General features: G+C 40.7%; 1 protein-coding gene across 2 annotated transcripts in view; it reads left to right on the plus strand.

Annotated features, from left to right (window-relative positions):
• GAREM1 (GRB2 associated regulator of MAPK1 subtype 1) overlaps positions 1–16601 on the plus strand; it is a 199201-nt gene that overhangs the window by 54044 nt on the left and 128556 nt on the right. For both annotated transcript variants that reach the window (XM_066246166.1, XM_066246167.1), the window contains exon 2: positions 15682–15822. In XM_066246166.1, coding sequence (XP_066102263.1) covers positions 15682–15822 — 141 coding nt within the window. The remainder of the gene's footprint in view (positions 1–15681; positions 15823–16601) is intronic.

Raw genomic sequence — 16601 nt, forward strand, 5'->3', positions numbered from 1 at the left:
GTTACTATATAAGCACAAAATTAATGCATAATATGTACTTGACTCAAACTCTGTATCTGCTTTATTCTTCAGTAACTGGCTTCCTTTCCGTGTAATTGCCTGGTGGTGGTGGCGGTGGTGGCGGTGGTGGCGGCGGCGGTGGCAGTGGCAGTGGTGGTGGTGGCGGTGGTGGCGGTGGTGGCGGCGGCGGTGGCAGTGGTGGTGGTGGTGGCGGTGGTGGCGGCGGCGGCGTGTGTGTGTGTGTGTGTGTGTGGAATGCTGAGATGGCCCCTTTGATCTCCATCTGCTGGTGTTATACCAGATTGTTACATTACATGGCAAAGGGGGTATTGCACATGTAATTAAGGTCCCTAATCAGTTGATTTTGTGATAGGGAAATTATCTTGATGAGCTCCACTTAATCAGACAAGCCCTTTAAAGTCAACTTTTCTCTGGGCAGTCACGGAAGAAGAGGTCAGAGATAGTCAGAGCATGAGAGGGATTCAACATGAGGCAGGTTCCCTGTCAACAAGATAAGCAGGGGGGGCCCAGGGCAAGGCCCTGAAAGCGGCCTTTAGACAGTAGTCTCTAGTCTGCGGACAGCAAGAAAACAAGGACTTCAGTTTTACCACTTCAGCGGAATCCTGCCAGCAATAAGAATGAGTTTAGGAAAGGACCCTGAGCTCCACATAGGAACTCAGGCAGCCAACAGCTTGATTGCAGCCTAAGCAGAAAACCCAGCAATGCCACGCCAAATTTCTGACCTACATTTAAGCTGCTAAATTTGTGGTAATTTGTTATGCAGCAGTAGAAAACATACACTGTCGTTCACTCCATATCTCTTTACTGATACTGGTATTGGTCTTCAGAGTTGCAGTGTTACCATTTCTCAAGCTTATCGTATGTTTTCCATCTGTCTTCTTTTTTTTTCTTTGCATTTTTCCAAAGTTAGAAGTGGGAAGGCAGTCAGATAGACTCCCGCATGCGCCCGATGGGGATCCACCTGGGATGTTGCTCTGCTGCAGTTGGAGCCATTCTAGCACCTGAGGCAGAGGCCACGGAGCCATCCTCAGCACCGGGCCAACTTTGCTCCAGTGCAGCCTTCACTGCAGGAGGGGAAGAGAGACATAGAGAGGAAGGAGAGGGGGAAGGGTGGAGAAGCAGATGGGTGCCCTGACTGAGAATCAAACCCGGGACTTCCACATGGTGGGCTGACGCTCTACCACTGAGCCAACCAGCCAGGGCCCATCTGTCTTCTTAATAACAACTATTGCATTGAATTTCTCTTTTTAAACTCTGAGCCCAATCTAATTGGCGCTATTTTACTGTGATGCTTGATCTAGGTTTCATTCTCTTGGGGAAGATAAGGAAGGCCTCAATCTCTCCTTGTTTATATTGTTAAAGTATCATCATGCTTAAAGTCATTTGCAAATGTTGGTTTCTGTTCCCTTTTACTTTGCTGATATAATTCGTGATGATGTTACATCATGCTGCAGAAGATGTTTATCACATTATCCATCGCAGTGTGTCTGTTATTCCCATTTCACATGCAGAAAAAAAGCAAAAGAGCAATGGTTGGCTATTCCCTGGCAGAGGCAAGATCGAGACCTAGAACAGAAGGACATGTGAGGTGGGCTGGCGGGTGTGTTTAGCACCCAGCAATGCAGAGCAGCTGACCTGAGAGTCCCACCAGGGAAAGCTGTTAAGTACTCCAAGGAGACAGGTTCTCATTTTGACTATCTCACTTGGAGGAAAGAACACAGGTTGTTAGTTCTGTTATTCATGGCTATTGTTCTATTTTCGTCTCATTGGCTTTAGTTAGACCTTCTACCTGGTATTTCTTTTGCAGCTAGGAAGGAATGAAATAGAAGAAAATATTCTCTTTTTATGAAGTTAATAGAATAACATTCTGGACATTGTTCTACTGGATAATGTGTATGTTTATTTATTTATTTATTTATTTGAGCTGGAAGGGAGAATGGGATGAGGCAGAAAGTTTTCTTTTTTTTTTTTTTTTTTTTGTAAACTATTTCTTTTTTTTTTTTTTAAGTTTTTTTTTTTTAATGTTTTTTTTATTTATTCATTTTAGAGAGGAGGGGGAGAGATAGAGATAAAGAGAGAGAGAGAGAGAGAGAGAGAGAGAGAGGGGGGAGGAGCAAGAAGCATCAACTCCCATATGTGCCTTGACCAGGCAAGCCAGGGTTTTTTTGAACCGGCAACCTCAGTGTTTCCAGGTTGACGCTTTATCCGCTGCGCCACCACAGGTCAGGCCAGAAAGTTTTCCATATTGATTTTTAATGTATCCACATTATTTAGGTAAATTTATTTAATTAGTTTTACCCTGATCTGAAAAGAAAATCAAATGTATCTATATATGATTAACTATATTGCAAACATATATTTATCAGAGCAAACTGAGAATACTCTGAGTAATTTGGTTACAGTCACATAGCAACTCACTGACATTTTGGTGGGGGACACCCTCTCATTTATTGAGCCAGGCTTTGTGACCCCTTATTTGCCAGTGTCTGTGAAACCTTTAAAATGTTATTTAAATTTAGCATAATCTAAGCAGTGGTCAGCAAACTCATTAGTCAACAGAGCCAAATATCAACAGTACAATGATTGAAATTTCTTTTGAGAGCCAAATTTTTTAAACTTAAACTATATAGGTAGGTACATTCCTTATCGAGGTAGCGCGCCCATACATGGTATTTTGTGGAAGAGCCACATTCAAGGGGCCAAAGAGCCGCATGTGGCTTGCAAGCCGCTGTTTGCCGACCAGGAGTCTAAGCTTTGCAAATAGTGACCTTTTGTCTATAATTGCCAACATAATTTTGGTCCACTGAAATAGATTTTTTATTTTAAAAAGCATACGTGTACATAATACACTTGAGAACACTCGAAACTACATTTTTTCAGCTACATATTCCATGTCTCAGCTTATGTATTTAGAAAATGGCCCTGTTTACAGAGGATTAAATGTCAACGTGATTTTTTTTTCTTAATGCCTTTGCCTACATTTATCTGTAAGGAATATAATTGGGTAGGGGATATAACTAACCATAGTACCAGTTCAGTTAATGATATCTTTTAGTCAGTATCTATAAATTTCTAGTTGCTTGCTTTGGGGGGGGGGTTACATTTTTAGGAAGAAAGGATGGTTTTTGCTTTCCAGTTCTCTTTTTATAAGTTGCACCCCATTTATCAGAGACGCTGTGTACTTCTTTTCAGATCTACTATATCTTTATAGACATGTCTTTAAAATATGGTGATCTGATATATAAACATTTTTTGATTTTTATTTCCCATATATTCTTTCATGTCGAACTTCTTTACTGCATGTATTTTGAGGTCAGAGAGGTAAAATGTTGTTTAGCTTCTGACTTCAGGGCCACTAACCTGGAAAAGTAAAAGCTTCAGGTGTCTTTGGGTATCTGTATACTTGGTATCTGGATACCTCCTTTAAATGTACAGAGACTGTTAAAATCATGGCTCTGTGTGTTGATACTGGACAAATATGTGTGGATCTGTTTCTTTATTTCAGATTCTTGTTTTGTTTTGCATTAAGGCTAGGCAGAGCTTCTGGATCTCTACTTAATGTGAGAAAACGCTAAAAACTATCAACTATGGGATTCAAGTATTTTTTCTAAGGATGGATCCTTTTGCTGTAACTTGTATAGCTGTAAACATATTTTTTTTAGTACTTTGTTTGATTTATTTGTCACATAAGAAAGTTCAAGGGAATGACTCTAGACCAAATTTAAATTAAAAATGACAGTGAAAAATCCTGTAAGTTTGATCTGAGGTTTGGTTTTTTTCCCCTGAAATAAAATTATTGGATTTAACACAACATTTTATACCTGGTGAAAATCACTCCTTTATTTTATTAATTGAAGTGAAGCATAAAATGCAAATCAGGGCACATTAGTAGAGCAGTTTCTCACTGGACAAAGAAACTGTACAGCATATCTGAGCCAGGTTAATAAGGGAAAAGGAACCAATGGGGGAGGAAAATAAAATCAAAGCCATATTTATTTTTTGTGAGCTTTTTATATACATGGTGCTATCCAGAGTCATTTATGCATATTGTCATTCAATTATCCCAACTTTTTACCAGTCCAAAGTTAGTGTGCCCAATGCTTGCAAAGCCCAAAACGCAAAACGTCAGAGTTTGGAGGAAGGTACATTTTATTGCTTGATGACCAGACATCTGGGCGCCAGCAGGTGTTGGAGGCAGATTGTGCCTGTCTGTTGAGCGGCAAGTCGATGGGAGTCTGCTCCTGAGTTTCCTGCAGGTCTTTGATAAGCAGTACATGCTTCCCTTATCTCCTGGTGAGGCGTTTTCTGGTAAGGGGCTGGTTTTTTTTGTAAAACTCAAGCAGAATTCCTCCAATGATTAGCATGTCTGTATGCAAGAGTAAGCAGAAGCCATTAGCCTGAAGGCCATGGGAGCAAAGCAGGCTTGAACAAGATGGAGTCAGAGAGGTTGAGCGTGCCACTCTGTTAGGATCACCATCATTTTATTTATTTATTTTTTATCTTCTGAGTTCCAGGTTTCATGGTACCTTAGGTGGATGTACAGTATTACTATCATTTCAAATGTGTGAATGCTGAGGCTCCGAGAGGTTAAGTCATTAATTTACCCTCATCATAAGTGAATAAATACTAGAACCATAACCCAAGCCCGATTCCGGCCACTTTTGAGATCTCACACTCCTCCTCCTACCTAATGTGTGGAGTTGGCATCTATTCATTTGAATTAGTGGAAGCAGAGAGCTGGGGGCAGTGAGGGAGAGCTCACAGGAAATATGCCTGGACACTGGGCTTGGCCTGCTCTGCCTTTTCATAGCTCAGTGTCTGCAGGAGCCCGAGACGATGCCGGCCTGCTTCTGTGGTTCTCAGTTGCTCTTGGTCTCTGCATGCCTCTAGGGTGTGAACATCTCACACGGTGATAAATGCATACATCGCATTAACCAAAAGTGTCCTCTTACATTCGCTGTCCAACACTGGAGGGCACACCAGATGTATCAGACCTATCGAGAGAAGAATGTCTGTATACTCTCTTTTATTGGATTGCCAAGGAGTAGTTTTCTTATGTAACTCTTTGCCCCTTCTCTCACCTGCCAGTAATGTGATTCCCTGGTATGCGCCAGGCACTGTGCCAGCAGATTTCCTTTATTTTGAATGTTTGTAGAAATACTGATACTGCAGTTGCTCACCTGTTTTTCTAAAAATTACTTGGCATGGAATTCTTATCTTTTAAATATTAGGTATAGTCTGGTATTTCAGAGCCTAAAATTTCAGGTTTAACTTAAGTAGGCATACTCCTGTTTCATATAGCAAGAATTGCTGATAGATAGTGCCTGGTAAATCTACCATTGAAAAAGAGGCCCTTTGTCCAAGGATTCATTTGAAAAGAAGTAATAATATATCCCTTATCTCTCTCTCTTTTTAAAACATCTTTCTCTTTTGTTTCATATATTCCTTTTTGCTTAGATTTTACCATGAAGTTCTTCGACTTCACTACTGCTTGTTGTCTGAATTCATCTTTACTTCTTTCTGTTCTTGTTGGAATTTCACAGTAAAGCATAATAGGTAAAAACACAATAACTCTTTCACTTGCTTAGAACCCAAGATTATAGTCCTTGGACTCTTGAATAGAATATGCATTTTAAAAAGAGATTTTTTTTTTTTAATTTTAGTGGTGGGAGGGGAGGCAGAGAGACACACTCCCTCATGCGCCCAGACCAGTATCCATCTGGCGAGCCCACTAGGGAGCGATGCCCTGCCCATCTGGGGCCACCGCTGATCCATTGCTCAGCAATGGAGCCTTTTTTTTTTTTTTTAGCAACTGAAGCAGAGGCCCCGTGGCCATCCTCAGCGCCCGGGGCCAACTCCTTTGAGTCAGGAGGGGAAAAGGAGAGGGGCCAAGAAGCAGATGGTCACTTTTCCTGTGTGCCCTGACTAGGAATCGAACCCTAGATAGACATTCACATGCCGGACCAATGCTCTACCGCTGAGCCAATTGGCCAGGGCAGTGATTTTAGACCATGTAGATTTGTGGATTTTTTTTTTTTCTTCAGGGTAGGAAGGACTCAATAGAAAATACTTTAAAAAATAATAGCTTTTTCTAAATGCTCTGCTTTCCTTGAGGGCCTTAAATGTTGAATAAAACCTGAATGTCTAACTCACACTTAAATTTATTTGTAAATGCTATCCAACTTATACCCAAGATTGTTCATGTGGGAAGGATTTAGTGTGCCTCTGCCCTGTGCTCAGCATCCCATAGACTGCAGACAGAGCAGAAAAAGAGACAATGTAGGGCCTAAAGAATTGATGATCTAGAAGGGAAGACAGAGGGCTCCTTGTTATTTGTGCACCCAATGTAACGATAGGTGCTATGCAGATTTAAATATTTCCTTCGCACTTGTCTCATCATCCTAAACTTAATACTTTCGGTCAATAAAGGAACTGGCAGTCACTTTTTGATTAGTCAGTATGCTATGGCAGCAAATAATTTGGCTTCATTTAATCAGAATCTTTTCCAAAAATAAAATATCCTTTTTAAATAGGTTGGCATATTATTCTATATTCTGCTCCAAAGAATTAAGTTGCTTCCTTTAAATTCTTACCAATTTTCAGAAAACACAGACCTCCTAATCATGGTTACATAAGTATTTCTGTGCTGCAGGTTCCTGGCCAAAGTGAGATACTAGTAGGAGAGATGAGAATTAGTTACTGAGTCTTCGTTCTTAGTAATGGTCAGATGGATGCATAATCCGCAGACTGTAGTGACTTTTCCTTTCTGTGGTTCTCATCATGTGATATTAATGCTTTTATCATCAAGTGGCTTCAGATACCTGTATTTGATTGATACCTATGTCTGATTCTTCCTCTTCAGTCCTACAGTTTCTCATAATACCTCAACCATTAGGCTAAAAGCAGTACCTTTTCTTATCCCTAGAGCTTTTTACTGCATTGAACTTAAAATTATTACCTGTGCTTTAATGGTTTCCTGTAACCATATTCTTTCTAATTGCTTTATAATTTTCTCCCTGTTTTAATTAGTTAATTGCTTATTAGTTGTTTCTTTCAGGATCTTCCTCCTCTTCTAATACTTACTTTTTGGAACCCCTTATTGCTTTTTGATTGCAGACAACATTTTAATTTCATTATTTTATAATTGCTCTTTCACTGTCTTGGAGCCATTTGCTGTGACATCATTTCTACCTCCTTTGCCTCCATCCCCTCCCATAACCTTTCTTTACTCACCATGTCATTTGGATTGTGGCTCTTTGGGCCAAAGAAATATTACCGTAGTGCCATGTTCTAATCTCTCAGTAAATAGTTCTTGTTTGTTTGGGAGACATTAAAAGAACTAGGACTTCATACACTGAAAACGTTTGAGGATGCTAATTTAATAGCATTTAATTATATCCCTTAGTTTATGGGATGAAACGTAACTAAAAGAATGAGAATAATTTTTAGTTCTAGCTGCCTTTGCAAATTCAAGGTACGTTTGTTATATATGAAGAGTCTATGGAAAGAAGAGCCTGCATAACAAAACCTTTGGAATCATTATAATCAGGCGTGTTGAACGTTATGCACAGAGATGTGCTGGTTAACGTAGTCCACCCCTACTGAAACCAAGGGAAACGAGAACACATCTTTGGCATAATGTCCCAGTTAAAGTGTATTTCTCACATCGCAGCTCAGTGTGTGGTCAGGGCACAGGCAGGCTGTTTGTTCTACTATGTATTAATTAAGGAGCCCAGACTGCCGACAGCTGTGCTATCTTCAGTTTGTTCCAAGGTCTTCCTGGGAATCAATATTCAGCCCTTGGCTGAGGAGAGAGTACAGCGGATGGCTTGTGGGCAGTTTTCATGAGCAAGGCCGGGACAGGAAATGGGAAATGTCATTTCTGCTCACACACCCTTGGTTAGAACTCCGTGGCATGGCACCACGGAGCTGGAAAGGGGAAGTCAGCGAGAAAAGGAGTCCTGCCTGGCAGTCAGTCAGCCCCTGAGAGTGGAGGTGTGCTTTCAGTTGTTTACGTTGTAAGAGAAAGACAGTGGTTTGAGTATTGAACTCACTAGGATTCCTGTCTACATGGGAAAGATTGTCAGGTCAGGTACACACACAGCATGAAGCAGCATACTGTTAACTAACATAAAAGTGAGGAAGTAAAAATAAAATGTTATCGCTTGACCCGCTTTTCTTTTAACATCAGTAAAAATAAAACAATGCGCACTGTTAAATTAGATTTGTAGGAAGTAGAACACAGGTATTTCAGAACCTATTAATTTATCCATTGTTGATAAATTTAGCTATGATAAAAGGAACGGTTTATGTCTGTAACAGATAGAAACAGTACCATGTTCAGTAAATCTGATTCTCATTACACATGTATTGACAAATCAGACTGTTTCAATGGAGCCTTATTAATCAGTCAACAAATATGAACATCTACCAGAGAAGGGTCCCACCAATGTGCTGAGAAGAAACCAAGCAAGTCAGGGATAAACGCATACTTTAAAAAAATAAGTTGGCACCGTTTCTCGGCTTTTTGGCTAAGGTCAAGTGTAAAAAAATAAGTCGGCATGATGAAATTACATCATTGCTATGCAAAGTGGAAAGTCAGGTATTCTAGGAGTTAAAAAGATTAAAAGCTTGTATCTTCTGTAGAGATGCAGCCCCAAATTTGTGACTGAGCCTGTTACTCTGATTTGAAATACAATACCAAGAACAAAAAGACACAAATGTGGAAAATCAAAAACATTTAAATTTATTAGCTGCCAAAAATCACAACATGTGGACTGATTCAGACACAATGAAGTAATTCATATGTAAAAGCACTACAGTTGTGCACTAGCTCACACATTCAACTGTAATGAATTTAATTATAGCTCACACAAAGCTAAAATAGCCTAGCATAAAAAACATGAGAGTCAATGTCCAGGGTAAACTATTCTAAAAGAAGATAAATGTATTATAGTAAACCATTAAAGCAAACCCGTGAGGCAGTGACTCCGGGCCGTTTCGCCACATTGCTGTAGCTACTGGGAACAAGGGGCAGTTTGGAGAGGATCTCATCCAGCAGCTTTGATGGTCTTAAATATCTTTGTTCCTTAACCTCAGTAGCCGTGTTTCTCACACTTGAGGAATATATAAACAAGAACAGTTTTTAAAGGGAAAAAAATTGCTTTTGATTCCCACAGTGTTAAATTTTTTATTAAAATGTTATTTAAATATACATAAACATTTTAAAAAGTCAGTCTAAGTTCCTCACGCGTGTAGCTCTAAAAGAAATTGATAAATGCATCCTAGAATAGAAGCAAAGTTATAGAATCAGTGCAGTTTAAATTGATAATGTTAAAGATGCACGTCAGGAAGACAGTCCTGAAGGTGGCATTTGAGCTGGCCTTTTAAGACTGAGTAAGGGAAGTAATGGGAACGTAGGGATTGGGTGATACAGGTAAGGACCACGGTAGGGAATGAGGAGAGGGCCAAATGTGTGAGAGTGAAACGTTTATATGGTGTTAAGCCTAATTCGGAGGGACCCAAAACATGGAAGACATGAACAAGGTCCATCGATTACACATCAAAGCTTTATTGTCTAGCATGGCCAAAAGGCAGCAACTGACAGAAATCTGAAGGAGAGCGCGCTGGCCCTTTGTTCTCTTTAGTTTTTATAGTTTTGTAAGTGGGAAGTACAGAAGCAAAAATTGTAATTAGGAGCCTCTTACCACTATTGGTTATAGTCATATGTCCTTTAACATGATAGGACCATGTTCAATTTGCAAGCCATACATCATTTTGGGAAAAACAAAATTTACAAGCCAACACAATGGTAGAAAGATGCCTTTTTACATATTAAAAGGCCTTCCTATATTATCTAGTGTTCATCTGCTATCTCTCTGTCCAGAGTCACATGTGTTAACCACACGCATTTACATAGGATAGGTAGTTTCCGTGGGGACAGATGCCTGCAAATGGCTCATTGCTATGAGAAAAGGTTTATTTTGGCTTTTCTCTTCCTGCACCTGGCTAGCCATTCACCCTTTTCCCCACAGGTGTGGTGGAATGTCTGGGGATCCATGTTTTCCTCTGCTTTGCATTTACAATACAATGCCAAGGGCCATCCTGGCTATGCCAATCACACAGTACAGAGACTATTCTCACAATTTCTCTGCACACCCAAATTAATAAAATGTTCTCCAAGCCTCTTAAAATATTAATATTAATTCTGTAGCCTTTGGTACTTTACACCACCTGCGGGTGAAATGGCTCAGTGGCTCCTCATATGGAACTGAGAACATGTTCGTTGGTCTATCGTGTGGTGTGAGGACATAAGGTCTAGACCCTTTGGAACTAGATCAAGGGGCCCTTGAGTATTGGGCAGAGGAGTTAAGGTCTCATTCTGTATGAATGAGAACCAAAAAGGCAGATGTGAACAGAAGAATAAGATGAGTAGTGCTATATTCTTAAAAGTTTTATCAGCAGCAGTATTTACATAAATCTACAGAGTGAAGAATAGGAGATTGAAAACGCAGCCAAGAGGTCAGCTCCACGAGAGCAGGTACTTGGTTTACTTCTGGTCTCCAAGAAGTATTAGTTGAAAGAATCTGTGATGCCTGAATAAATGGCAAGGAGCCATTCAGGTAGAAATGTGTAGAAGATAAAAATCTGCATTCTGAGCTCAGAATAAAAGTTAGTAGCTGGTAACATGGATTTGGAAGTGAATCCTTGAGAGGTATATAAGATTGTAAAGAAGCCTGAACAGATGGTGGAGCAGTGGATAGAGTATAGACCTGGCATGCTGAGAACCCCGGTTCTAAACCTGGAGGTTGCTGGCTTGAGCTGAGAACTTGCTGACATGACTGTGGGATCATAGACATGACTCCGTGGTCCCTGGCTTGAAGCCCAAGGTCGCTGACTTGAACAAGGGGTTCTTGGCTCAGCTGGAGACCTCTGGGTCAAGGCACGTATGAGAAAGCAATCAATGAACAAGTAAAGTGACACAACTACAGAGTTGATGTTTCTCATCTCCTCTTCCTGTCTGTTTCTGTCTCGCTAAAAAAAATGTAAAGGAGAGAGAAAAGCTGTATGGTCTAGGGATGGAACGTTGATTAACTCCTACAGTTACAGCTAATGTAAGGGAGGGGGGACTGAGAGAAGGTAACAAGATGAAGTCGGAAATGGAGATTATATTAACCCAACAGCCAAACAAGCAGAATCTGTGCATGTCCAGGTAATCAATAGTTATTTTAAAACTTGGAATCGATTCTATTTTTTTAAATAGAGTTACTTTGAAGGATTCATAGATTTTAGTTCTTTGAAGGATTCATAACTAAACAGGTATGTTAGACTTAATGTTGAAGAGGTCAAGTTCAAATTTGACAAGAAAAATATATCCCAGAAGCATACTGGTTATGGGGAAACTTCAGGATAGTATTACTATATTTTGGAATTTAACAAACTGTTCTTTTAGACTCCCAGTTACTACATCATTGAGCTAAATATATGTTTAGTATGTTATACATAGCAGTTAAGCAACAGGATAATTATATCACAAAAAAAATTGTTTACTTTATGAATTCACTTAATGCAATTTCTCTATTAGTGGCCTGCCCTAGGATATTTTAAGGGATTACATTGTTTTATTTCTAGACAATTTTTATGAAACTTTTTTTTTTTTTTGCCTAAAGCAGGCACATGGTTTAGCTGTTTAAAAAAATTAAAAAAAGACTTAAGCTTAAAAATAGGCCATGATTTCTTACTACTTTATAGCTTTGAAAATCATTCTGAATCCTCTTGATAGAGTTTACTACATCAGCTAGCAGTAGGATTTAACATTAAAATTTCATTTTGATTAACTTGACTGCAATTGTTTCTTAGCTGCCTCTTTAGAGCCCACTGTGGAATAAGATTAAAACAGTTTTTATGATATAACAATTTAGTTGCAGAAAATGACATTTTTCTCTTTTCCCTGAATAGCACTGTGTTTTCCCTCCGAGTTTCCTGCATACACCCCGTGGCTCTGGTTTCTCCTTTCTCCCATTCATCTTTTCTAGCACCACCCGATTAATTTTCCCAAAGTAATGTTTTCACCATTCTCTTATCCAAAACCCTTCAGTGGCTCCCCATTGCCTCTTTCTCATCTCAGACTATCTCATCCGTCAGAGAAGAATCCAACCCTGATGTTTTATATTCATGGTAACATTTTTTTTTTTAAGCAAGAGAAAGAAAGACAGAAAGAGAGACAGACACACAGGAAGGGAGAGAGATGAGAAGCATCAATCCTTCGTTGTTCATTGATTGCTTTCTTATATGAGCCCTGACAAGAGGGCTCCAGCTTGAGCCAGTGACCTTGGCTCAAACCAGCGAACTTGGGCTCGAGCCAGTGACCATGGGGTCATACCTATGATCCCACGCTCAAGCTGGCAACACCACGCCCAAGCTGGTGAACCTGCACTTAAGCTGGCGACCTCAGGGTTTCGGACCTGGGTCCTCAGTGTCCCCGGCTGACGCACTATCAACTGCGCCACCGCCTGGCTGGGGCCGGTTATCATTTTCTTGGTCTTCTCTGCTCAAGCCCCCATCTACACTCTAGATACCCTCTTTCTCTGGCATAGCACCCTTCATGTCCTCCCTTACACTGAATTCAGTGTGAATCCATCTCACAAAAATCTGACTTCCTGGATGCAGGGAAAAAAGTCATCGTTTCATTTTTGCCCACTCACGCACTGCTTTGTGCATAAAAGATACTCAATAAGTGTTGGTTGTCAAATTGTACACCTTAAATATCTACCTTTCTTTGTTATTATTTCTCAAAGTTGTGTTTTAAAGGCAAAATAAGTAAACACATGTTTACTGGATAAAATGACAAACTTGTAGACTGCTCCCCTTTCTTCTGATCGTCTGACCCTTTACCCAAAGTACCTTTCACTTTCTAATTAATTCATAACTTGATCGTTCTTCACAGCCCTCTCTGTCTCCTTCCTGTTGGGTAGGAAGCGTTCTAGGGCATAGATCTTTGTTTTGTTTCCCAATTTGTGTCTCAAGTATTGGGAACAATGCTTGTCATACTGGTTGAGTGAAGGAGCAAGACTGGAGCCAAAGGGCAGTTTCTCCCTGTTTCTTGGATTATTGTCAGTGGTTTTCTTTTTGATTGATTGACTGATTGATTTTAGAGAAGAAGGGAGAGAGAGAGACAGAAACATCAATCTCTTTCTGTATGTGCCTTGACCGGGAATTGAACTGGCCACCTTCCCGTACCCGGATGTCACTCACCACCTGAGCTATCCAGCCAGGGCTGTCAGTAGTTCTCAAGGTAACAGCTGCACAGCTAGTAAGTGGCAGAAACTGACTCAGGATCTCTCTCTCTATCTCTGCATCTCCTCCTGCTCTTCTAACACCGCACTCTCAGTGATCTTCAAGGCCTCGGACAGTGTGGTGTTGGAAGAACAGGAGAGCTATATATCATATAAGAAGAGAGAAATCCTGGGTCAGTTTCTGCCACTTACTAGCTGTGCAGCTCCAGGTAAGTTTCTTGACTTTTCTGAAGATCATTTCAGCACCTATAAAAGGACGATACGACCTAAATTACAGTGTGTATATATAGGATTAAATTTTAGGGAGAACAAGCTTAGAGTAAATAAGTAAGAGCTGATGTTTCCTCATTACTCCTAACCTAATATGACAGAGTTAGTGTTCCACAGTTCCCATCACTGCCACCAAGTATCTGTACAGCCGCTCTGTGAAGCAAGGACTGTCGCCCCATCTCCTGGGTGAAGAGAAGGGGCCGGCCGGGACCACACAGTGCTGACCAGACCAGATCAGCTGGATTTCAAAGCCCATGCTTAGAACTCCTAACTGCTGGGGATGTGCCCTTCCCACCCTCTGCCTTTGATGGAGACCTCTGAAGGGGGCTGTATTACAGGAAGTGCTTCTAGATCTTTCTTTCCTGCCCTAACGTACTTGAGAGACGCAAAGGGCTGCTGAATAAATACCACTAGCCTCCCCAGACAGCATCTTTATAATACTGGCCCTCCCAAAGCATACAGGCGGGGGGTCAGGCTTGGAAATGTGTTTTCTTCACCAGGACCCTCCCCCTCCTGCTAAGGGGCCTCCACTTCTAGGCCTGCTTCTTCCCTCCGCCCTCCCCACAAGTAAAGCTTTTAACTTTTAGTATTTCCTGCAACAAAGATAGCATATTTCTTGCATTAGGACTGTATTAAAGATTATGCTGTTACTGATTTGGGAACAGATTTGGTGGCTTTTAGGGTTATGATAAGTTGATCATTACAGCCATCTCTGCTTTTTTGTTGTTATTGAAAAATTACTGAAACTTTTTAAGAATGTTGGGGGGGGTTCTATAAATGCCATTTCAAAACATATACTTAAATCACCAGTAACTTTTAATTATTGCAATATAATGAACATCTACAATAAGAAAGGCTGATGGTTTCCTATATAAAGGAATTAGCCTTTTCAGGTATTTTCTTGGAACATTTAAAATCACTAAACCAAGATTAATTGGATGGATCATTTCAGCATCTAGAAAACCATCTTTTAAGTTTTAAGGAATGGATCTCACTTTTGGAGTAGTTTGTCATCGGTTCAAATGCTAAAAGGATACATCAGAAAATGGTAAAGTGAAGATAATTTTAATTGGGGAGTTTGGTAGGAAGCCAGAGAGAACTGGCAAAACACATAAAATTTAAAAGGAGAAAGAGGCATATATTTTTAAGTACTGTTTCAACAGAGAGATAAGCTTATTATTTATTTTTGGTAGTTATATTGTAGTGTTTAAGAGCATGAGCTTTGGAATCAATCTGATCTAGGCCTGAATCTTCTCTTTTCCACATTTAATCTGTGGGTTTAGATATGTTATTTAAATTCTGGACACTGATCTTTTTTCTACCTGGAAGGGAGGCATAATACCTACCTCCATGTTAAATGTACCACATGCAATAACATATATATGCAAAGCATCTAAGTATTACCTAATGTAAGTACATAATATTTGTTTCATAATCATTGAAATATAATTATTTAGATAAAATGAGGTATTTGAAAGTTTCTTTGTAAATAATTGAGAAACATTTCTATGGAATCTTGAGTGAAATTGTCAACTTGGCATGGAATGCCTTTTTTTATTGCTAATTCATTATTGAACTTTATCTCCTGTTGGAATGAACTATCAACTTCTGCACCAGTAAAGTATTTTTTTTTTTTGTATTTTTCTGAAGCTGGAAACAGGGAGAGACAGTCAGACAGACTCCTGCGTGTGCCCGACCGGGATCCACCCGGCACGCCCACCAGGGGCAATGCTCTGCCCACCAGGGGGTGATGCTCTGCCCCTCTGGGGCGAGCCACTCTAGCGCCTGGGGCAGAGGCCAAGGAGCCATCCCCAGCGCCCGGGCCATCTTTGCTCCAATGGAGCCTTGGCTGCGGGAGGGGAAGAGAGAGACAGAGAGGAAGGAGGGGGGGGGTGGAGAGGCAAATGGGCGCTTCTCCTATGTGCCCTGGGCAGGAATCGAACCCGGGTCCCCCGCACGCCAAGCCGACGCTCTTATCGCTGAGCCAACCAGCCAGGGCAGCACCAGTAAAGTATTAACTACTGAAGTTTTATTGCAGAGTGTGGAGCAAGCACACGCTAATTCTAAGTTTCTTATGTAAAATTATATTTTCCAGGAGAATGCGTCGAAGGGCTGAGGGAGAACGACTACCTTCTGATTCACTCCTGCCGCCAGTGGACCACCATCACCGCCCACAGCTTGGAGGAAGGGCACTACGTCATCGGGCCCAAGATCGAGATACCAGTGCACTACGCAGGTACGGCTCCGCTCATGGGGAAGGACGAGGGGGAGGGGGAGGGGACTTGAATAGGCTAATGTTTTCCTCCACAGTGAAAACATAGGAATTTTCTATAAACTAGAAAGTTTATAATAGAACTAGAGAGTATAAAAGACATTGAAAAAGGAGAATCAAACATTTCCATGTGATTATTTGATTGATCATTGAAAGCTGAGGTTCATTTTGTCATAGGCATTTCTAATTAGTGCATGTAGTTAAATGTGTCTTCTTATTAGATATTTTTTAAATAAAAATTTTACAAACACAAAGAATGCCTCTGTAGTCTTGGAATGACAGTCAGTAGGTGTAGCCAACCTCTGAGCTCCGGGTCTTGAATAACCCTGGACACAATATGAATGTTGCTTTTGTGAACGACTTTGATGGCACGATCTCACAAGATACCGTTCCACAAATGAGCGATGTGGTCTGGTTTTAAAAGGATTGAATGGGAAGTTCAGGCACCTGGACATGCCCCTCTCTGCAGACGCGGCATTTGGAACACAGGCAGCTGAGATGACCTCACTGCTTTTGTGAATTTGGATTAATAGCTGCCTTCTCAACCCCCTTTGAACACCATTCCCCTCAACAATGCCCTGTAATTTTTTTTTTTTTACAGGGACAGAGAGAGAATCAGAGAGAGGGATAGATAGGGACAAACAGACAGGAACAGAGAGAGATGAGAAGCATCAATCATCAGTTTTTTGTTGCGACACCTTAGTTGTTCATTGATTGCTTTCTCATATGTGCCTTGACCGTGG

The sequence above is a fragment of the Saccopteryx bilineata genome, chromosome 11, assembly GCF_036850765.1.
Source record: "Saccopteryx bilineata isolate mSacBil1 chromosome 11, mSacBil1_pri_phased_curated, whole genome shotgun sequence".
In the NCBI taxonomy this organism is placed as follows: Eukaryota; Metazoa; Chordata; class Mammalia; order Chiroptera; family Emballonuridae; genus Saccopteryx; species Saccopteryx bilineata.